This window comes from Heptranchias perlo, chromosome 14 (genome assembly GCF_035084215.1).
Source record: "Heptranchias perlo isolate sHepPer1 chromosome 14, sHepPer1.hap1, whole genome shotgun sequence".
Lineage (NCBI taxonomy): Eukaryota > Metazoa > Chordata > Chondrichthyes > Hexanchiformes > Hexanchidae > Heptranchias > Heptranchias perlo.
Window position 1 is genome coordinate 72,250,574 of NC_090338.1, and position 24,678 is coordinate 72,275,251.

A 24,678-nucleotide genomic window follows, 5' to 3' on the forward strand; every position below is an offset into this window, starting at 1 on the left:
GACCCCCCAGCCCGGGGAAACATCCTCCCTGCATCCAGTCTGTCTAGCCCTGTCAGAATTTTATATGTTTCAATGAGATCCCCTCTCATTCTTCTAAACTTGAGTGAATACAGGCTGAGTCGACCCAATTCGATTCACTCCACGTGATATCAAGAAATGGCTGAGTGCACTGGATACAGCAAAGGCCATGGGCCCCGAACAACATCCCGCTGTAGTGCTGAAGACTTGTGCTCCAGAACTAGCTGCGCCTCCAGCCAAACTGCTCCAGTACAGCTACAACACTGGCATCTACCCGACAATGTGGAAAATTGCCCAGGTATGTCCTGTCCACAAAAAGCAGGACAAATCCAAATCGGCCAATTACCGCCCCATCAGTCTACTCTCAATCATCAGCAAAGTGATGGAAGGTGTCGTCGACAGTGCTATCAAGCGGCACTTACTCACCAATAACCTGCTCACCGATGCTCAGTTTGGGTTCCGCCAGGACCACTCAGCTCCAGACCTCATTACAGCCTTGGTCCAAACATGGACAAAAGAGCTGAATTCCAGAGGTGAGGTGAGAGTGACTGCCCTTGACATCAAGGCAGCATTTGACCGAGTGTGGCACCAAGGAGCCCTAGTAAAATTGAAGTCAATGGGAATCAGGGGGAAAACTCTCCAGTGGCTGGAGTCATACCTAGCACAAAGGAAGATGGTTGTTGGAGGCCAATCATCTCAGCCCCAGGGCATTGCTGCAGGAGTTCCTCAGGGCAGTGTGCTAGACCCAACCATCTTCAGATGCTTCATCAATGATCTTCCCTCCATCATAAGGTCAGAAATGGGGATGTTCGCTGATGATTGCACAGTGTTCAGTTCCATTCGCAACCCCTCAAATAACGAAGCAGTCCGAGCCCGCATGCAGCAAGACCTGGACAACATCCAGGCTTGGGCTGATAAGTGGCAGACAAGTGCCAAGCAATGACCATCTCCAACAAGAGAGAGTCTAACCACCTCCCCTTGACATTCAACGGCATTACCATCGCCGAATCCCCCACCATCAACATCCTGGGGTCACCATTGACCAGAAACTTAATTGGACCAGCCATATAAATACTGTGGCTACAAGAGCAGGTCAGAGGCTGGGTATTCTGCAGCGAGTGACTCACCTCCTGACTCCCCAAAGCCTTTCCACCATCTACAAGGCACAAGTCAGGAATATGATGGAATACTCTCCACTTGTCTGGCTGAGTGCAGCTCCAACAACACTCAAGAAGCTCGACACCGTCCAGGACAAAGCAGCCCGCTTGATTGGCACCCCATCCACCACCCTAAACATTCACTCCCTTCACCACCGGCACACAGTGGCTGCAGTGTGTACCATCCACAGGATACACTGCAGCAACTCGCCAAGGCTTCTTCGACAGCAACTCCCAAACCCGCGACCTCTACCACCTAGAAGGACAAGGGCAGCAGGCACATGGGAACAACACCACCTGCACGTTCCCCTCCAAGTCACACATCATCCCGACTTGGAAATATATCGCCGTTCCTTCATTGTCGCTGGGTCAAAATCCTGGAACTCCCTTCCTAACAGCACTGTGGGAAAACCTTCACCACACGGACTGCAGCGGTTCAAGAAGGCGGCTCACCACCACCTTCTCAAGGGCAATTAGGGATGGGCAATAAATGCTGGCCTCGCCAGCAACGCCCACATCCCATGAACGAATAAAAAAAAAATCTCTCCTCATACCTTAGTCCTGCCATCCCAGGGATCAGTCTCGTGAACCTTCACTGTACTCTCTCTATGGCAAGTATATCCTTTGTTAGATAAGGAGACCAAAACTGCACACAATAATCCAGGTGTGGTCTCACCAAGGTCCTGTATAACTGCAGTAAGACATCCATGCTCCTGTACTCAAATCCTGCAATGAAGGCCAACATACCATTTGCCTTCCTAACTGCTTGCTGCACCTGCATGTTCGCTTTCAGTGACTCATGTACAAGGACACCCGGTTCCCTTTGTACATCAACATTTTCCAATCTATCACCATTTAAATAATACTCTGCCTTTCTGCTTTACCTTCCGAAGTGGATAACTTCACATTTATCCACATTATACTGCATCTGCCATGTATTTTCCCACTCACTCAACTTGTTTAAATCGCCTTGAAGCCTCTTTGCATCCTCCTCACAACTCACAATCCCATCTAGTTTTGTGTCGTCAGCAAATTTGGAAATATTATATTTGTTTCCCTCATCCAAATCATTGATATATTGTGAATAGCTGGGGCCCAAGCACTGATCCCTGCGGTACCCCACTCGTCACCACCTGCCGCCCCGAAAAAGACCCGTTTATTCCTACTCTCTGTTTCCTGTCTGTTAACCAATTTTCAATCCATGCCAGTATATTACCCCCAATCCCATGTGCTTTAATTTTGCACACTAACATCTTATGTGGGACTATATCAAAGGCCTTCTGAAAATCCAAATAAACCACATCCACTTGTTCTCCCTTATCTATTCTACCAGTTACATCCTCAAAAAACTCCAGTAGATTTGTCAAACATGATTTCCCTTTTATAAATCCATGTTGACTTTGTCTAATCTCGCTGATATTTTCCAAGTGTCCTGTTATCACATCTTTTATAATAGACTCCAGCATTTTCCCTACTACTGATGTTAGGCTAACTGGTCTGCAGTTCCCTGTTTTCTCTCTCCCTCCTTTTTTAAATAGTGGGGCTACATTTGCCACCCTCCAATCTGCAGGAACTGTTCCATAATCTGTAGAATTTTGGAAGATTACAACTAATGCATCCACTATTTCCATGGCTACCTCTTTTAATACTCTGGGATGCAGATTATCAGGCCCTGGGGATTTATCATCTTTCAGTCCCATTAGTTTCTCCAGCACTATTTTTTTGCTAATACTAATTTCCTTCAATTCCTCCTTCTCACTAGTCCCTTGGTTCCCTAGCATTTCTGGGAAGTTAATTGTGTCCTCTTTCGTGAAGACAGAAGTATTTGTTTAATAAGAACATAAGAACATCAGAAATAGGAGCAGGAGTAGGCCAATCGGCCCCTCGAGCCTGCTCCGCCATTCAATGAGATCATGGCTGATCTGATCCTAACCTCAAATCTAAATTCATGTCCAATTTCCTGCCCGCTCCCCGTAACCCCTAATTCCCTTTATTTCTCGGAAACTGTCTATTTCTGTTCTAAATTTATTTATTTAATGATGTAGCTCAGCCATTTCCTTGTTCCCTATTATAACTTCTTCCGTTTCTGACTGTAAGGGACCTACATTTGTCTTCACTAATCTTTTTCTTTTTACATACTTGTAGAAGCTTTTACAGTCCACTTTTATCTTCCTTGTAAGTTTACTCTCATACTCTATTTTTCCCCTCTTAATCAATCTCTTGGTCTTTTTTTGCTGAATTCTAAACTGCTCCCAATCCTCAGGATTGCTACTTTTTCTGGCAACTTTATATGACTCCTCTTTGGATCTAATACTATCCTTAATTTCTTTTGTTATTCATGGTTGGGCCGCTTTTCCTTTTGTGTTTTTGCGCCAGAAAGGAATATATAATTGTTGCAATTCATGCATTTGTTCCTTAAATGTTAGCCATTACCTATCCACCGTCATGCCTTTTAATGAAGCTTCCCAATCTATCAAAGCCAATTCACTCCTCATATCTTCGTATTTTCCTTTGTTTAGATTTAGGACCCTAGTTTTGGACAATGACCGTTTGAACAGATGTGTAAAACTTAATCATGCAATCAGAGAGCTTTATGCACCTACATGCAGGAGAAGGTGGTCCATGGTGTAATCATTATTGTTATCAGAGCTATCACCGACTTTGCGGGTAAGGTTTTGATGAGTTTTCACTGTGTATTTGTACAGATTTGGATTTCCCATTGAACCCACTCCCAAACCATCAAGTTCACGCACATAGTCAATTTAGATCAAACCTTTAGAATTACTACTGCGACTGCTACACTGTGTGTTTAACTCCCCACCCTTTCTCGTACTTTCACCCCCTACCCCCCCCCCCCCCCACCCACCCCTCACTTATATATGTCCCGGACTGCTGGGCTTAGGAGATGTCCATCTAGCTCATACCTTGGAGATGTCTGCCTCCGTCCCAATGTTGAATTACTTCTGTCCACTGGTACGGTTGGTTTCGGCATCCAAGACGATGGATCAGGTCTATTGCCAAAAGGAAGTCTACACACATTGAAAGGAAGCAGCTGAATTATTTTCAAAGTGAGGGATAACTCACAGAAGAAATATAAACTCGTGAACTTGCAGCTATATTGGTTCAGTGGTGGCACTCTCACCTCTTAGAAGGGCATTTATTCAAGGACTGCAGGACTTGAGTACAAATCTAGGCTGACACTTCGCCACAGTGCTGAGGGAGTGCTGCACTGTCAGAGGTTGAGATGTTAAACAGAGGTCCCGTCTGCCCATACAGGTCGGCATAAAAGAACCCATGGCACTATTTTGAAGAAGAGCAGGGGGTTGTCTTGGCCAGCATTTATCCCTCAACCAAAACAGATTATCTGGTCATTATCTCATTGCTGTTTGCGGGACCTTCCTGCACGTTTCCTACATTACAACAGTGACCACAATTCAAAAGTACTTCATTGGCTGTAAAGTGCTTTGGGACATCCTGAGGCTGTGAAGGGTGCTATAAAAATGCAAGTTCTTCTTCTTGAGTTATAGGGACCAAGAAAGTTCCAGGGATGACTCCTGGTCGGTACTGATGTGAGATTGGTTGACAGTAGAGATGATATGATTGACTACGTTGTCCCTCGGCTAGTGAAAGCAGGAAACAACCAATGAAGGCTCCTGCTCCTGATCACTATTTCCCCTCTTGAAACACATTGGGGTAAATTTTAACCCTCAAGGATGAGTATGTTGGGGGCGGGTGGGCAGTGAAAACGCTAAGTTTATAGAGCAGTACCGCATCCCGGCTCCAACACACCTACTTCTGGGTTTAACCCAGGCAAATTTGTATGCCTGTGGACAGCAGACACCAGGAAGTCCTGCCTCACACTTAAAAGCCAGGGGGCTGATCCTTAAAAAGGGCAAAGTACCTCACTGAGATACTTGAGGTACTTAATATTTTGTGCATTGGAATAATAAAACAAATTTAACCTTTTCTTTTCGGGTTTCCCATCGTTTCCGATTCATGTCAGGTTAACGCAGGTGGGAAGGGTTGGATCCATGAGGTAAGTGCCTTTATTGCACTGCTTGTGGGCCCGGAGGAGCAGGAATGCTTCATCCAGGTCCAACAAGCTCACCTGGCCGACAGGACCCCCGCAATCTGCTGATTCCCAACCCCCCGCCCTGTGGTGGACCCCCCCAATCCCCAATGCTGACTGGACCCCCCAATGTCTTCCACATCCCGCCACCTCCTCCACAGCCCCCTCCGATTTTTTGCAGTGCCGATGACCTCTCTCTCCCTCCCGCCCCCCTCTCTGGTGTGAAAATCCTTTCACTGCCGATAGGCAGCCAGCCTATCAATCAGGGCGCGAATCCCGGACGTGCCATTGATGGGCCTCATTAAGGTTGCGTTCGCAGATCTTGACCCGCCCACTTACCTTCCAGGTTTCGCACCCTGAGATCTTTCCCCCCGCTCCCTTCCCGGCTCTCTGTTAAAATTTACCCCATTGTGCCTGGGTTGGTGAATGAGGGCAGGATCAGTCCCATCAACGATGTCCATTCTGTTGGAACAGCCTGCAGGCACTCACTATCCAGGCTCACACGTGAAGCGTGTCTACCTGGGTGAGGTACTGAGGGCTTCCAGCAACTGGGGGATTGTACCCCTTCATGAGTTACAGCCTTTCGACAAAAAAAAGAATATACCACTAAAAAAATAGCCATTTAGTTCACTCTGGTATCCAGTTTGTATTTCAGGACCAAACCTGACCATTTCTTGTGGTTTCTAAAGTTTATAACCATGTCCTCTGATTCTACTATCCTGGGCAAATCCCTTCATTTGATTGGTTGCCCGCCATCATGTTTTCTAAATCCTGGCATCATCTTTGTCAACACACTTTCAGCCAATGGAAAAATAGGACATCAGGCCATATAATAGCCCCAACAATCGTAGTTAAAGGCGTAGGAAAGTCTAGCGGGGAGCACTTTTATTCAAAGGAAGAAAATATTAGAACAGGGAGAAATCTGATTTTTCTTACCAGCTTGGAAACCCTGACGTTTGATTTCCTTTTTCAGGCCTTACCAAATCTTCTAGAACATGCATTTATCTGTCCTTTTCGTACCCTAGCTGGGACAGGAGGTTGGCACTTTGATCTCTGACCCCACTCCCTATTTGCGGGAGGGGGAAGGGTTGATCAGTTAGAGCTGTCAATTGAACTGACTACTGCTCCCCTCCCCTTAGCCGAAGATACCCTGGAAGCGAATTCCCAATGAGCTCAATGATCCTGGCCATCCCAACAATAATAGATGCCGTCGCTCTTTGGATGTCAAACAAATTATCATTGTCTCAAGCAATCTGGATGGATATTTCATCTGGATTCTGATTATGTTCTGTTGAGAGTTCCCTCGAGTACTTCATCAGTCACAGCCATCTAATTACAATGACTGTCATTGAGCATTATTCCTCTAATTAATTATCTAGTGGACAACATCCTTCATTACCCTACCTGCTTTCCCTCTTGAAGAAAGACTTTACATTTATATAGCGCCTTTTATAACATCAGGACGTCCTAAAGTGCTTCACAGCCAATGAAGAGCTTTTGAAGTGTAGTCACTGTTATAATGTAGGAAACGCGGCAGCCAATTTGCACACAGCAAGTTCCCACAAACAGCAATATGATAATGACCAGATAATCTGTTTTAGCGATGTTGGTTGAGGTTTAAACTCCCCTGCTCTTCTTCAAATAGTGCCATGGGATCTTTTGCATCCACCTGAGAGGGCAGGTCCCATCTCGTCTCATCCAAAGGACAACACCTCCAACAGTGCAGCACTCCTTCAATACTGCACTGCAGCGTCAGCCTGGATTATGTGCTCAAGTCTCTGGGGTAGGACTTGAATCCACTTTTAGCCACAAGCCTCTCCTCAAGGTGTATTTTAGAGGGTCAGGATACCAGACATGCAACAATCCTTCTACATTTTGGATGGTGGAAGACAAATTGGAAATGCGTAAATTTGAACTGGCCTGAGTTCACGGCCTACAGTCTAGCTGGACAGCAATCTCAATCACTGCACCACCCAATCCTAAAGACAGTTCTCTAAATTAACCGCACGGATAGTTCAAAATAGAATAAAGAAACACATTTCTAATTCATGTTAATAACTGGAATTCAGAAGCTGAAGTAACAGGCCAAATTTACAGGTGATATCAAACTAGGAGGGGGAAGTTAAATCAAAGCTCGTGGACAAAAGAAGTAGACAAAATATAGAACAATGGTTGATGAAATTTAATGCAGCCAAGTGTGACAAAGGAAGAAAATATTGGGTGACATAAGTACTCCATGAATGACACTGAAATGACAAAGGATGAATTTGAAAGAGAGCTCGAGGTTTTACTAAACTTGGTAGTCAACATGTCCAATAGCTGTAGATCAGCAATCAAAAAATCAAATAGAATGGTTAACTGTCGAGTCAAAATACAAGTGAGAGGAAGTCATACATAAGCTGTACAGTGCTCTAGTCAGACTAAACATTGAGCATCGTGTTCATGGAGACACAAGGGAGACAATCAAGTCCTGGAGTTGGAGTAGAAAGGAGCCATGAGACTGATTCTTCGCATGGGAAGGCTGAGCTATGAAGAAAGACTGGAGAAACCTGGGCTTTTTAGACTTGAAATTCACAGATGCAGATTTACCAGAATGATACTGGGGCTTATGGGGTTAAATTATGAGGACAGTTTGCATAAACTTGGCTTGTATTCCTTTGAGTTTAGAAGATTGAGGGGTAATCTGATCGAGGTGCTTAAGATGTTAAAAAGGAATCGATAGGATAGATAGACGAACTAGTTCCTCTGGTGGGGGAGTCCAGAACAAGGGGAATAATCTTGAAATTAGAGCTCGGCCGTTCAGGAGTGATGTCAGGAAGAATTGTTTCACACAAAGGGTAGTAGAAATCTGGAACTCTCTCCCCCAGAATGCTGTGGAGCTTTCAAGACTGAGATCGATAGATTTTTGTTAGCGAAGGGTATCAAGGGATACGGAGCAAAGGCGGGTTAATGGAGTTGAGGTACAGATCAGCCATGATCTAATTGAATGACGGAGCAGCCTCGAGATGCTAAACGGCCTCCTCCTGTTCCTAATGTTCCTATGAAAGGAAGTGACTGACAGGAAGCCTCGTGGACTTTCCTCTGCCTTGCACACAGGGTAAACTGAGCAAAGCAAAGGGAAAAGGGACGTAGACCCAGGCCCAGGGAATGTGTGGGCCAAGGTAAATGACCTGAACCTGGAAATCCAGAGGGGTTCACGTAGGTCCCACCTGACCAGTGCTCAGGCGGAGGAGGGGTGAGTTGGCCAGAGCGAACGGTAAAGAAGAGGTAGATCTGGAATACTAATTACCTGGGCGGTCCCGCCATGGCAAGCTGCAAAAACATAAAAATACATTGATGATAAAGATAATTTGACTATTTATAATAAAACTTTTAACATATGAGGCGATGGTCAAACATAATTTACTTCATGAAATGGCAGTTGTAAAATGTCATCCAATTATTTAAGGTGGTCTCTCCTCTCCTTCCTGCCTGTATTTCCCTGTCCCACATACTGTTGTTGGGTGGCCCGGGATGAATATGAAATGTACCCGCTGGAGAAAATTTGAGAGCAGAGCTTAACTCCTGCACCTTTCACTGTGGGACCCGGACGAACACTCCTGCTCCTCCTAGCCCCACAATGGAAAGTTAAAAATAACTTACCTGTTTGGTCCTCTTCATCTTCCAGGTAGGTCACGAGTCTCTTCAGCCTGGCTGGAAAACCGCCACAACTTCTCCCGCTGAGGCTTGAGTTAAAATTGCATTCGGGGCCCGATGACATCATCGGACCCCGAGCTGCATATTTAAAGGAAGACCCCGCCTGAGTAAAAACAGCGGTCGGCAGGATCTGGGCAACTTTCAGCGGGTAAGTAATCCGGGGCATTTCAACCGCCCACCCAAGCGGGAAGGGTTAAAATCACCCCCAAAGTGATAGTAAGTCACCAAACACAGAACAATTTTATATTTACACAACAGAAAATGACGCGCACAGGGTTTAAGAACTTAAGAACATAATAAATAGGAGCAGGAGTAGGCCATATGGCTACTCCTGGCTGATCTTCGTCCTCAACTCCACTTTCCCGCCTATTCCCATATCCCTTGATTCTCTTAGTGACCGAAAATCTATCGATCTCAGTCTTCAAAATACTCAACGACTGAGCATTCACAGCCCTCTGGGATAGAGAATTCCAAAGATTCACAACCCTCTGAGTGAAGAAATTTTTCCTCATCTCAGTCCTAAATGGCCGACCTCTTATCCTGAGACTATGACCCCTATTTTCTAGAATATCCAGCCAGGGGAAACAGTCTCTCAGCATCTACCCTGTCAAGCCCTCTAAGAATATTATACGTTTCAATGAGATCGCATCTCATTCTTCTAAACTCCAGAAAATATAGGCCCATTCTACTCAATCTCTCCTCATAGAGACCCTCTCATCCCAGGAATCAATCTAGCGAACCTTTGCTGCACCGCCTCTAAGGCAAGTATATCCTTCCTTTGGTAAGGAGACCAAAACTGTACACAGTATTCCAGGTGTAGTCTCATCAGAATTGCAGCAAGACCTCCTTACTCTTATACTCCAACCCCCTTGCAATAAAGGCTAATGTACCATTTGCCTTCCTAATTGCTTGCTGTACCTGCATGTTAACTTTCTGTGATTCATGTACAAGGACACCCAGATCCCTCTGACTACCAACATTTCTTAGTCTCTTACCTTTTAAAAAATATTCTGCTTTTCTATTCTTCCTACCAAAGTGGATAATTTCACATTTCTCCACATTACACTCCATCTGCCACCTTCTTGCCCACTCACTTAACCTGTCTATATCCCTTTGGAGCCTCTTTGCGTCCTCCTCACAGCTTGCTTTCCTACCTAGCCTTGTATCGTCAGCAAAGTTGGATACATTACACTCGGTCCCTTCATCTAAGTCATTGATTTATATTGTAAATAGCTGAGGCCCAAGCACTGATCCCTGCGGCACCCCACTAGTTACAACCTGCCATCCCGAAAATGACCCGTTTATTCCTACTCCGTTTTCTGTCCGTTAATCAATCCTCAATCCATGCTATTATATTACTCCCAATCCCATGAGCCCTAATCTTGTGTAACAACCCCTTGTGTTGCATCTTATCAAATGCCTTTTGAAAATCCAAATATACTACATTCACTGGTTCCCCTTTATCCACCCTGCTAGTTACACCCTCAAAAACCTCTATGGATTTGTCAAATAAGATTTCCTTTTCGTAAAACCGTGTTTACTCTGCCTAATCATAATATGATTCTCTAAGTGCCTTGTTATTACACCCTGAATAATAGATTCTAGCATTTTCCCTACGACTGGTGTCAGACTAACTGGCCTGTAGTTCCCTGTTTTCTCTCTCCCTCCTTTCTTGTATAGTGGGGTTACATTTGCTACTTTCCAATCCACGGGGACCATTCTAGAATTTAGGGAATTCTGGAAGATCAAAACCAATGTATCCACTATCTCTGTAGCTACTTCTTTTAGAACCCTAGGATGTAACCCATCAGGTCCAGGGGATTTGTCAGCTTTTAGTCCCTTTAATTTCTCCAATACTTTTTCTTTACTAATATTAATTACATTAAATTCCTCCCTCTCATTAGACCCTTGGTTCTCCACTATTTCTGATTTTTTTTGTCTTCTACTATAAAGACAGATACAAAATATTTGTTTAACATCTCTACCATTTCCTTATTCCCCATTATAATTTCTCGTGTCTCTGCATCTAAGGGACCCACGTTTACTTTCGCTAATTTCTTCCTTTTTACATACTTGTAAAAGCTCTTACAATGTGTTTTTACATTTCTTGCTAGTTTACTCTCATATTCTATTGTCTCCCTCTTTACCAATTTCGTGATGCTGATTTCTAAAACCCTCCCAATCCTCAGGCTTTCTACTTTTTTGGCAACATTGTAAGCATCTTCTTTTAGTTAGCCACAGTTGGATCACTTTTCCCGTGGAGTTTTTATTCCTCAGGGGAATGTATATTCATTATTTCTTTAAATGTTCACTGTTGCTTATCTACCGTCATATCTTTTAATCTAATTTCCCAACTACCTTAGCCAACTTTCCCTTCATACCCACGTAATTGGCTTTGTTTAAATTTAAGACCCTAGTTGCGGACTTAACTACACCACTCTCAAACTCAATATGAAATTCCATCATATTGTGTTTGATGTTATAGCAGTACGAAATAATTCAGCACTACTGTTTCAGTGACATGATTTTCATCATTTGATCTCATTGAAGGCTAACCAGGACTATGCAATGTTTATGTATTTGTTTAAAAATTCCCTGATATTAATGAGAAGATGATTCAGGGAAATATTTCTGGAATTAACCTGCATTATAGAAGCTAAAGTATTTTTTCTTCATTGCTTACTTTCTTCATAAAAGCAAAACATACTTCATATTCATTAGATAACATAATTGACCCATTTCAGAGACATGCACACAATGAAAGACAAAGGGAGGTGTTCACGCAGACAGAGGAATGAAACGTTCCCTTACCTTATCTTGAAATGGAGATTTCTTTACTGAAAATTTAAAGCAATTCATTAATAAGATATATTCCACATTTCTAAGTGCCCTGTTACTACATCCTTAATAATAGATGCTAGCATTTTCCCCACTACTGATGTCAGACTAACTGGCCTCTAGTTCCCTGTGTTCTCTCTCCCTCCTTTCTTGAATAGTGGGGTTACATTTGCTACTTTCCATTTCATGGGGACTATTTTAGAATCTAGGGAATTCTGGCTATACAAATTACAGATCAGAAGATGCAATTCATCAGATATCAGACAAACAGATAATTACTGCATTAGAGAACTGCATAGATTTCGGTAATTAGTAATGAACATAAGAATATAAGAAACAGGTGTAGAAGTAGGCCACACGGCCCCTCGAGCCTGCTCCGCCATTCAGTAAGATGTTCTTCGACCTCAACTCCACTTTCCAACCCGATCCCCATATCCCTTGATTCCCTTAGAGTCCAAAAATCTATTTATCTCAGCCTTGAAGATACTCAACGGCTCAGCATCCACAACCCTCTGGGGTAGAGAATTCCAATTCCAATTCCAATATAGGTGTATTATCTATACATATACATTGCTTGTTCATTGAAAGGAAAGTGATCACAATTCACATCAAGCATTTCCAAATCTTATGTCACCATTATTATGGCACCAACTAGCTGGGACACAGTACTGGTATTGTATCACATCACCACAATGGTGGGACGAAGGGAGTGGGACCTTCATGAATTTTTCAGGGTGGACTCCCAATGCTATTTGCTATTGGGAGCTCACCCCAATGGAGGAAAGTATTGCTGCTGCAGCATTAAAGTGCCTGCAGTTTAAAGGTACTGAATAAAGATTTGAGAGGAAATGTCCAGCAATATCACTTACCCATTGAAGGGGAATCTCTTTCACAGTATGGGGCGCCTGACTGATCTAAAGTAGGTTTCTTACTCCTGTCGATCATGGGAGCTGCAAGGGAATAGTTTACATGATTTATAAACTGTTAAAACTCAAAAATATTTTTACACTTGGTGTGGATACCAATAAAGCAATATTCATTGAAACCGTAGGCTTTGTATCGTATCCCAAGGAACTGGCAAGAGAATTTTGCCTGCAATTCTCTTCCGGTGGTCTTCCCAGTCTCATGTGGGGCATTAGTGTGGAAGAGAAGGATGATCAGAGGAAAAGTCAACACAAAGGGTGAACTAATTGAGGTGTTTAAGATGATTAAAGTATTTGATAGGGTAGATAGAACAAAACTATTTCCTCTGGTGGGGGAGTGCAGAACAAGGGGGCATAATCTTAAAATTAGAGCTAGGTCATTCAGGGATGATGTCAGGAAGCACTTCTTCACACAAAGGGTAGTGGAAATCTGTAACTCTCTCCCCCAAAAAGCTGTTGAGGCTGGGGATCAATTGAAAATTTCAAAACTGAAATTGATAGATTTTTGTTAGGCAAGAGTATTAAAGGTTAGGAACATAGGAACACGAGTAGGCCATTCAGCCCCTCGTGCCTCTGCCATTCAGTGAGCACATGGCTCATCTGTAGCCTAACTCCATCCACCCGCCTTGGCTCCATATCCCTTAATACTCTTGGCTAGCAAAAATCTATTGATCTCAGATTTAAAATTATTAATTGAGCTAGCATCTACTGCTTTTTGTGGGATTGAGTTCCACACTTCTACCACCTCTCCTTAATGATGTGGAGATGCCGGTGATGGACTGGGGTGGACAAATGTAAGCAATCTTACAACACCAGGTTATAGTCCAACAGTTCTTGGACTATAACCTGGTGTTGTAAGATTGTTTACATTTGACCTCTCCTTAATGGCCTGGTTCTGATTTTAAGGTTATGCCCTCTTGTCCTAGATTCCCCTACCAGTGGAAAAAATTTCTCTATCTACCCTATCAATTCCTTTCAAAATTCTAAAAACTTCAATCAAATCACCCTTTAACCTTCTATATCCCAGCGAATAAAAGCCTAGTTTATGTAATTGCTCATCATAATTTAACCCTTGGAGCCCTGGTAACATTTTGGCAAATCTGCGCTGCACTCCTTCCAAGGCCAATATATCCTTTCTGAGGTTAGGTGCCCACAACGGAGGGGCATTGTGGGAGAGGAGCCGAGCCGAGCGGAGGGAGCGTCCGATAAAAGGCGGGATTTCAGAGCGCTGAGAGGAGCCGAGCGGAGCTGCGACCGAGTTCGAAGTGACGTCAGGAATCAGATCGGGACGCGACACTGATTGGTGAGTAGGTTCAGGTGAGTATTTCTACTTATCCACAGTAACTAAAGTAAAAGGAAAGGGAAGGTCTGCAGGTCTTATAGGAAGTAGCGTTTATTTTTTAGTGAATCAAGGTCCCTAGTGTAGTTAACATTCTCTAAATTGAGAACAATTTAAAGGAGTAAACTCCTTAAAGGGAGTGGTAAGTAGTTTTTCTTTCCTTTTTTTTTCTCTTGACATTGTAGTTGTTCTTAAGCTAATTTAAGGGTTAAGTCATGGCAGGAGATCCCAGGGCCGTGTCATGTTCCTCTTGTGGGATGTGGGAATTCAGGGCTCCTTCCTGTATCCCTGATTCCTTCACCTGCGGGAAGTGTGTCCAGCTGCAGCTATTGTTTGACCGCTTGACGGCTCTGGAGCTGCGGATGGACTCACTTTGGAGCATCCGCGATGCTGAGAAAGTCGTGGATAGCACGTTCAGTGAGTTGGTCACACTGCAGATAAAAATTACTGAGGGAGATAGTGAATGGGTGACCAACAGACAGAGGAAGAGTAGGAAGGCAGTGCAGGGGTCCCCTGCGGTCATCTCCCTCCAAAACAGGTATACCGTTTTGGATACTGTTGGGGGAGATGGCTCACCAGGGGAAGGTGGCAGTGGCCAGGTTCATGGCACCGTGGCTGGCTCTGCTGCACAGGAGGGCAGGAAAAAGAGTGGCAGAGCTATAGTGATAGGGGACTCGATTGTAAGGGGAATAGACAGGCGTTTCTGCGGACGCAACCGAGACTCCAGGATGGTATGTTGCCTCCCTGGTGCAAGGGTCAAGGATGTCTCGGAGCGGCTGCAGGACATTCTGGAGGGGAAGGGTGAACAGCCAGTTGTCGTGGTGCATATAGGCACCAACGATATAGGTAAAAAACAGGATGAGGTCCTACAAGCTGAATTTAGGGAGTTAGGAGTTAAACTAAAGAGTAGGACCTCAAAGGTAGTAATCTCAGGATTGCTACCAGTGCCACGGGCTAGTCAGAGTAGGAATGACAGGATAGCTAAGATGAATACGTGGCTTGAGAGATGGTGCAAGAGGGAGGGATTCAAATTCCTGGGCCATTGGAACCGGTTCTGGGGGAGGTGGGACCAGTACAAATTGGACGGTCTGCATCTGGGCAGGACTGGAACCAATGTCCTAGGGGGAGTGTTTGCCAGTGCTGTTGGGGAGGGTTTAAACTAATGTGGCAGGGGGATGGGAACCAATGCAGGAAGTCAGTGGGAAATAAAGTGGTGACAGAAACAAAAGGCAGTAAGGGAGAGTGTACAGAACATGACCGGACAGATGGTCTGAGAAAGCAGGGCAAAGACCAAGGGAAGTCTAGATTAAACTGCATTTATTTCAATGCAAGAAGTCTGATGGGCAAGGCAGATGAACTCAGGGCATGGATGGGTACATGGGACTGGGATGTTATAGCTATTACTGAAACATGGCTAAGGGAGGGGCAGGACTGGCAGCTCAATGTTCCAGGGTACAGATGCTATAGGAAAGATAGAGCAGGAGGTAAGAGAGGAGGGGGAGTTGCGTTCTTGATTAGGGAGAACATCACGGCAGTAGTGAGAGGGGATATATCCGAGGGTTCGCCCACTGAGTCTATATGGGTAGAACTGAAAAATAAGAAGGGAGAGATCACTTTGATAGGATTGTACTACAGACCCCCAAATAGTCAACGGGAAATTGAAGAGCAAATATGTAAGGAGATTACAGACAGCTGCAAGAAAAATAGGGTGGTAATAGTAGGGGACTTTAACTTTCCCAACATTGACTGGGACAGCCATAGCATTAGGGGCTTGGATGGAGAGAAATTTGTTGAGTGTATTCAGGAGGAATTTCTCATTCAGTATGTGGATGGCCCGACTAGAGAGGGGGCAAAACTTGACCTCCTCTTGGGAAATAAGGAAGGGCAGGTGACAGAAGTGTTAGTGAGGGATCACTTTGGGACCAGTGATCATAATTCCATTAGTTTTAAGATAGCTATGGAGAAGGATAGGTCTGGCCCAAAAGTTAAAATTCTAAATTGGGGAAAGGCCAATTTTGATGGTATTAGACAGGAACTTTCAGAAGTTGATTGGGAGAGTCTGTTGGCAGGCAAAGGGACGTCTGGTAAGTGGGAGGCTTTCAAAAGTGTGTTAACCAGGGTTCAGGGTAAGCACATTCCTTATAAAGTGAAGGGCAAGGCTGGTAGAAGTAGGGAACCTTGGATGACTCAGGAGATTGAGGCACTAGTCAAAAAGAAGAAGGAGGCATATGACATGCATAGGCAGCTGGGATCAAGTGGATCCCTTGAAGAGTATAGAGATTGCCGGAGTAGAGTTAAGAGAGAAATCAGGAGGGCAAAAAGGGGATATGAGATTGCTTTGGCAGATCAGGCAAAGGTGAATCCAAAGAGCTTCTACAAATACATAAAGGGCAAAAGGGTAACTAGGGAGAGAGTAGGGCCTCTTAAGGATCAACAAGGTCATCTATGTGCGGAACCACAAGAGATGGGTGAGATCCTGAATGAATATTTCACATCGGTATTTACGGTTGAGAAAGGCATGGATGTTAGGGAACTTGGGGAAATAAATAGTGATGTCTTGAGGAGTGTACATATTACAGAGAGGGAGGTGCTGGAAGTCTTAACGCGCATCAAGGTAGATAAATCTCCGGGACCTGATGAAATGTATCCCAGGACGTTATGGGAGGTTAGGGAGGAAATTGCGGGTCCCCTAGCAGAGATATTTGAATCATCCACCGCTACAGGTGAGGTGCCTGAAGATTGGAGGGTAGCAAATGTTGTGCCTTTGTTTAAGAAGGGCGGCAGGGAAAAGCCTGGGAACTACAGACCAGTGAGCCTGACATCTGTAGTGGGTAAGTTGTTAGAGGGTATTCTGAGGGACAGGATCTACAGGCATTTGGAGAGGCAGGGACTGATTAGGAACAGTCAGCATGGTTTTGTGAGAGGAAAATCATGTCTCACGAATTTGATTGAGTTTTTTGAAGGGGTAACCAAGAAGATAGATGAGGGCTGTGCAGTAGACGTGGTCTACATGGACTTCAGCAAAGCATTTGACAAGGTACCGCATGGTAGGTTGTTACATAAGGTTAAATCTCATGGGATCCAAGGTGAGGTAGCCAATTGGATACAAAATTGGCTTGACGACAGAAGACAGAGGGTAGTTGTAGAGGGTTGTTTTTCAAACTGGATGCCTGTGTCCAGCGGTGTGCCTCAGGGATCGGTGCTGGGTCCGCTGTTATTTGTTATTTATATTAATGATTTGGATGAGAATTTAGGAGGCATGGTTAGTAAGTTTGCAGATGACACCAAGATTGGTGGCATTGTGGACAGTGAAGAAGGTTATCTAGGATTGCAACGGGATCTTGATAAATTGGGCCAGTGGGCCGATGAATGGCAGATGGAGTTTAATTTAGATAAATGTGAGGTGATGCATTTTGGTCGATCGAATCGGGCCAGGACCTACTCCGTTAATGGTAGGGCGTTGGGGAGAGTTATAGAACAAAGAGATCTGGGAGTACAGATTCATAGCTCCTTGAAAGTGGAGTCACAGGTGGATAGGGTAGTGAAGAAGGCATTCAGCATGCTTGGTTTCATTGGTCAGAACATTGAATGCAGGAGTTGGGATGTCTTGTTGAAGTTGTACAGGGCATTGGTGAGGCCACACTTGGAGTACTGTGTACAGTTCTGGTCACCCTATTATAGAAAGGATATTATTAAACTAGAAAGAGTGCAGAAAAGATTTACTAGGATGCTACCGGGACTTGATGGTTTGACTTACAGGGAGAGGTTAGACAGACTGGGACTTTTTTCCCTGGAGAGTAGGAGGTTAAGGGGTGATCTTATAGAAGTCTATAAAATAATGAGGGGCATAGATAAGGTCGATAGTCAAAATCTTTTCCCAAAGGTAGGGGAGTCTATAACGAGGGGGCATAGATTTAAGGTGAGAGGGGAGAGATACAAAAGGGTCCAGAGGGGCAATTTTTTCACTCAAAGGGTGGTGAGTGTCTGGAACGAGCTGCCAGAGGCAGTAGTAGAGGCGGGTACAATTTTGTCTTTTAAAAAGCATTTGGACAGTTACATGGGTAAGATGGGTATGGAGGGATATGGGCCAAGTGCAGGCAATTGGGACTAGCGTAGTGGTATAAACTGGGTGACATGGACATGTTGGGCCGAAGGGCCTGTTTCCATGTTGTAACTTCTATGATTCTATGTGGTCTAACCAGGGCTTTGTATAGCTGTAGCAAAACTTCCTCCCCTTTATATTCTAGTCCTCTAGATACGAAGGCTAACATTCCATACAGAACCACAACTGGTAGATGGAGTTAAGATACAGATCAGCCGTGATCTAATTGAATGGCGAACCGGCCTGAGGGGCTGAATGGCCTCCTCCCGTTCCTATGTTCCTTTGTGATTCTCGTACCTCTTGATGTCGAGTGCCACCGGCACTTGCAAATGGTGGGGTTGGGGAAGAGACCGCGAGAGTTTCAAAGAATTTTGGCCTTTACAAGCAGTCTGAATGTGGTGGTGCGAAGTGGAAGCCACAGGGAATGAGCAATGAGCAAGGCAGCTCCAGGCTCTTAACACAGGTCTCCGAACAACCAGGCCTCTGGGCAGTTCAGTCACCCAGCCAGTCTGTTGAGCGAGGTCTGCGCCTGGCATAGATTGATTGAAAGAAGGGGAAGAGGGGAAAACAGCTCAAAAGGAAAGTCATTCACCTGGAGAGAAACAAAAAAGTTTGAATGAAATGTACCTTACATTGTTTAGTCAGTTAAATTGTTCCATTTCAAATGCTCTACTTTGTAGTGGAGTGGTTGAAATTTGAGCAAAAATAATAGTGCAGCCAAATGCTTCAAAAGCATTTATAAAGTCCTCACATTACTAGGAGGGAAGCAACACCAGTTTCTTACTGGTGTTCACACACTGTGGTACATTACTGGGGCAGAATGACTTTCTACAGGACAGTCGCTGGCCTTCATGGTGTGAAGTGACACATTCTCACATGTCGGATGCCACATGAATGCAAATATAATTTATTCATTATTTTACTAACACATTCAATTGAAGATACTAGTCATACTGTTAATTCAACATAGGCTGGAACTCACTGTTGCTAATACTAATGATTGGATGTGGAACACATTTGCATGACCTTCCTGTGTCTGCTATTTTAACGCTGGTATTAACACGTTTATTTTAGCAAGATAATCCTGCAGTTAAGATAGCAGACAGAAGAACATCATATAAACGCGTTAAAGAAACTATCCACTAATATCGGCAAAGCAATTTCTGGCCTTATATATGTTTTGAAGTGCATTCGTAACTCCTCATTTGCTGATTAAATCATTCATAAGATACTTCAGGGCTTTCTTCACCACTCCCTACTTCTTTTGAATGCTTCAAAGATAGAATGATAAAGGCAATGAGTAGGTCATTCAGCCTCTCGAGCCTGTTGCACAGGAACAGGAGTAAGCCATTCAGCCCCTCGAGCCTGTTACACAGGAACAGGAGTAGGCCATTCAGCCTCTCGAGCCTATTACACAGGAACAGGAGTAGGCCACTCAGCCTCTCGAGCCTATTACACAGGAACAGGAGTAGGCCATTCAGCCTCTCGAGCCTATTACACAGGAACAGGAGTAGGCCATTCAGCCCCTCGAGCCTGTTACACAGGAACAGGAGTAGGCCATTCAGCCCCTCGAGCCTATTACACAGGAACAGGAGTAGGCCACTCAGCCTCTCGAGCCTATTACACAGGAACAGGAGTAGGCCATTCAGCCCCTCAAGCCTGTTACACAGGAGCAGGAGTAGGCCATTCAGCCCCTCAAGCCTGTTACACAGGAGCAGGAGTAGGCCATTCAGCCCCTCAAGCCTGTTACACAGGAGCAGGAGTAGGCCATTCAGCCCCTCAAGCCTGTTACACAGGAGCAGGAGTAGGCCATTCAGCCCCTCAAGCCTGTTACACAGGAGCAGGAGTAGGCCATTCAGTCCCTTGAGCCTGTTACATAGGAACAGCAGTAGGCACCTTTACCCACCTTTGCTCCATAATATCCTTTGATATTCTCACCTAACAAAATTGGGATCTCCAGTTACATTAACTAGCATTTCTTTACAATGGCCCACATTTTGCTGTAGTAGGGCATATAATGCCGTCTGCCGTTAGTTAGACTTGCCCTCCTAGGTTTAGTTTTTAAATTTTTTTTGCGTGGCAAGTTGCTGAAAGTGTGAACTGACAACGTCACTGTGAGGGAAATCGGGTATCTGGGACCTGTGAGAACAGGGCAAGCAACTGTGTATCTCCTTAAAAAATCAGATTGAAGGATTGTGAAATTAACAGAGCGAGGATTGAGAAGAGTGTGGATTGGAGTGGGTGAATTCAATGTCAAATCAGGTACAGAAAGAGAAACAAAGAGAGGGAAAGAAAGATTGGGGATTAAGAGAGAGAGAAAAAAGAAAGGAAAAGTAAAAAAGTAAAAGTAAAAAAAATTAAAAATTTTAAATGTGATATTTTAAAAATCTCCAACAATTAAAAGCTGAAGGAATGAGTTGCCTCTCTTGTAATAGTTAATTTTCAGTGCCAGAGAGGTTGATTGGCACTTATCACGTCATTAAAGGAGTATTTAGACTTGAAATGACGACTTAACTTTCTGTGGTGAGTTTAATTCATATCAACCGTGCAAATAGAGAAACTTCACTCCGTTCAATGTATGTGAATGGTGAGTCAGATGGCGAGACGCCATTTTCGCAAAGCTAACGGCGGAGCGGTGTATCTCAGACAGCAACTTTTGAATTTCCACGTTTAACCGCGCATCTGCCCTCACCTGAAGTTGCTATACCATTTAGGTAGAAATAATAGACAGCGTCATTAGCCTCACCGTTATATTGACAGCAAATTCTGGCCTATTATGTTTACACCGAGTGCAGTCATGATGCTTTACTGCTCCGGATTAATTAGAAAGGGTTCTCAGAAAATAGCGAATAAATGTACAGAATACTGTAACACAGTAACTTCATGAGACTTGAACCGGTTAGTTTTAGGAACAACTGACAAACGTTCTTAATTTTAATTCTGCAGTTTAACACTAAACATTGTTTCATAAATGGGCTTCCTGAATATTAACTTTAGGGGCGTTTTAAAATCTACAATGTTTATCCTCATAGAAATTGAGGACAAACCAAATGTTGAGGATACATAGACAAAGGACGAATATTCTGTTAATATTAAAGTACCTCTGTATCCAGGCGATGAGAAACCCCGATCCTTGCTGTGACCTGGATCTTCATTCACTGACAGATTGGAGAACACGTTTGCCTGGAAAAGAGCAACTGTATTAACATTATATACCAGTAAAAGCAGATGGAGTACTCGTTCCTCACCTCTCCATATAGATTTTAACTGATTCATGAGTGTGAGATTGGTGAATTCTTTAGCTTAGGTCGCAGGTGTTAGTGCTGCAGAATGGACCATTTTTCCACTGTTTTGCCTGTGACATTAGTATCAAAGGGAGTGAATTTTGACTCCTTTCACTTGGTGTTAACGGGGTGGTAATGGCCTCCAAATGGGGCCGGAAGCCTTAGCGGCCCGTTACTATTGGCGGTGCAACAGGCGCCATTTAATATGGAAATCAGGGCCCTGTATCGTAAATAGGCCCCCAGCTGCCATTTTAGGTTTGAACTGGTGGGACCCTGCGCAGTGTAGGCGTTGATCAGTTCCACGGGCAATGCAAGAGAAGAAGCCCAGCTACAGGCCAGAACCACGGGGGTAGGGGGAGGGCACTTCGCCATCAGAAGGGGTGGCCCACCAACGCTCCGCCCAAAAGCCTAAATGGACGGCAAGCACTCCCACATCAAGTATGACACAGGTTAATGCAGGGTAAAGCTCCCTCTAAATTTCCCTGGTAAGCAGTCCACTCCCTCCACCATTGGTACACTGTGGCTGCAGTGTGTATCATCTACAGGATGCACTGCAGCAAATCACCAAGGCTTCTTTGGCAGCACCTCCCAAACCCGCGACCTCCACCAAATAGAGCAACATTAGATGTAAGACTGCACTGCCCTAACAACATGCCTCAAGGAGCTGCCCATATCTCCCTAATATGACACTTCAATTTCCCACACCATCAATAGTGGTCTCTCGGAGTAACATTTGGTGTCATCACCAAAGTAATTTGGTGTCAATTTGTACAGTGTTATGGGGAACCTGTATGGTGGAAACACAACGGTTAAGAACTGGACTTAGACCTAAGAACATGGGGTAGATGTTGAGCGTTAGCAATCCCGGTGCGTAGCTTTGCTTCACGAAAGCAGATCGAGCCATTGGGAGTGATTCGAGGCTATCATAATTTTACAGCCATTAAATTAATAACTGGAAAATGGGTGTGATTTGGACACGTTGAGCTCAGGTCCCCCATCAAGTGAGGTCCTGGAGTGCTAACTTGTAGAATTTACTCCATGAAGTATTGGAACGAGAGAGGCACAAGTCAGGAGTGTGATGGAATACTCTCCACTTGCCTGGATGAGTGCAGCTCCGACAACGCTCAAGAAGCTCGACACCATCCAGGACAAAGCAGCCCGCTTGATGGGCAGCCATTCCACCACCCTAAACATTCACTCCCTTCACCACCAGCGCACCGTGGCTGCAGTGTGTACCATCCACAGGATGCGCTGCAGCAACACGCCAAGGCTTCTTTGGCAGCACCTCCCAAACCCGTGAACTCCAACACTTAGAAGGACAAAGGCAGCAGGCACATGGGAACAACACCACCTGCACGTTCCCCTCCAAGTCACACACCATCCTGACTTGGAAATATTTTGCCGTTCCTTCATCGTCGGTGGGTCAAAATCCTGGAACTCCCTTCCTAACAGCACTGTGGGAGAACCGTCACCACACGGACTGCAGCGGTTCAAGAAGAAGGCGGCTCACCACCACCTTCTCAAGGGCAATTAGGGATGGGCAATAAATGCCGGCCTTGAATTAAAACAAAAGGATGTTTCACTGCATGTAGCATATTTCTTCCATCAGGTCATCCAATTGGTATTGTTGCAACGACTTCCATAATTAATTTCAGCTTCTGAGTGAGATGGGCAGCACTGGTATAACTCCTGGGTACATATTCCTCCATGACTGCTGCTGGAATCGAGAGAAGCCTAAAGTCTCTATTGTGAGGCCCCAAGAACAACAGGGGCTGATTCTCCTCGCAGTACCTCCTTGTAAATGAACGACAGAGGCTGATTCTACTCATCCTACTCATCTTACCTCCTTGTAAATGAATGACAGAGGCTGATTCTACTCATCCTACTCATCTTACCTCCTTGTAAATGAACGACAGAGGCTGATTCTACTCATCCAACTCATCTTACCTCCTTGTAAATGAATGACAGGGGCTGATTCTACTCATCTTACCTCCTTGGTAAATGAACGACAGAGGCTGATTCTACTCATCCTAACTCCTTGGTAAATGAACCACAGAGGCTGATTCTACTCATCTTACCTCCTTGGTAAATGAACGACAGAGGCTGATTCTACTCATCCTAACTCCTTGGTAAATGAACCACAGAGGCTGATTCTACTCATCCTACTCATCTTACCTCCTTGTAAATGAAAGACAGAGGCTGATTCTACTCATCTTACCTCCTTGTAAATGAATGACAGAGGCTGATTCTACTCATCCTACCTCCTTGGTAAATGAACGACAGAGGCTGATTCTACTCATCCTGCCTCCTTGGTAAATGAATGACAGAGGCTGATTCTACTCATCCTACCTCCTTGGTAAATGAACCACAGAGGCTGATTCTACTCATCCTACCTCCTTGGTAAATGAACCACAGAGGCTGATTCTACTCATCCTACCTCCTTGTAAATGAACGACAGAGGCTGATTCTACTCATCCTACCTCCTTGTAAATGAACGACAGAGGCTGATTCTACTCATCCTGCCTCCTTGGTAAATGAACCACAGGGGCTAATTCTACTCATCCTACCTCCTTGGTAAATGAACCACAGAGGCTGATTCTACTCATCCTACCTCCTTGGTAAATGAACCACAGAGGCTGATTCTACTCATCCTACCTCCTTGGTAAATGAACCACAGGGGCTGATTCTACTCATCCTGCCCTCCTTGTAAATGAACCACAGAGGCTGATTCTACTCATCCTGCCTCCTTGGTAAATGAACCACAGGGGCTGATTCTACTCATCCTGCCCTCCTTGTAAATGAACCACAGAGGCTGATTCTACTCATCCTGCCTCCTTGTAAATGAACCACAGAGGCTGATTCTAATCATCCTGCCCTCCTTGTAAATGAACCACAGAGGCTGATTCTACTCATCCTACCTCCTTGTAAATGAACCACAGAGGCTGATTCTACTCATCCTACCTCCTTGGTAAATGAACCACAGAGGCTAATTCTACTCATCCTGCCTCCTTGTAAATGAACCACAGAGGCTGATTCTACTCATCCTGCCTCCTTGTAAATGAACCACAGAGGCTGATTCTACTCATCCTGCCTCCTTGTAAATGAACCACAGAGGCTGATTCTACTCATCCTGCCTCCTTGCAAATGAACCACAGAGGCTGATTCTACTCATCCTGCCCTCCTTGTAAATGAACCACAGAGGCTGATTCTACTCATCCTGCCTCCTTGTAAATGAACCACAGAGGCTGATTC

At 44.6% G+C, this 24,678-nt stretch overlaps 1 protein-coding gene across 1 annotated transcript in view; it reads right to left on the bottom strand.

Annotated features, from left to right (window-relative positions):
- The window catches only part of lcp2a (lymphocyte cytosolic protein 2a), a 184,405-nt gene that overhangs the window by 35,140 nt on the left and 124,587 nt on the right, over positions 1 to 24,678 (bottom strand). The window contains exons 9-13 of the mRNA XM_067996567.1: positions 21,244 to 21,325; positions 12,648 to 12,728; positions 11,752 to 11,777; positions 8,534 to 8,556; positions 4,100 to 4,204 (exon numbers count right to left, since the gene is read on the bottom strand). Of these exons, the coding sequence (XP_067852668.1) occupies positions 4,100 to 4,204; positions 8,534 to 8,556; positions 11,752 to 11,777; positions 12,648 to 12,728; positions 21,244 to 21,325 (317 nt within the window). The remainder of the gene's footprint in view (positions 1 to 4,099; positions 4,205 to 8,533; positions 8,557 to 11,751; positions 11,778 to 12,647; positions 12,729 to 21,243; positions 21,326 to 24,678) is intronic.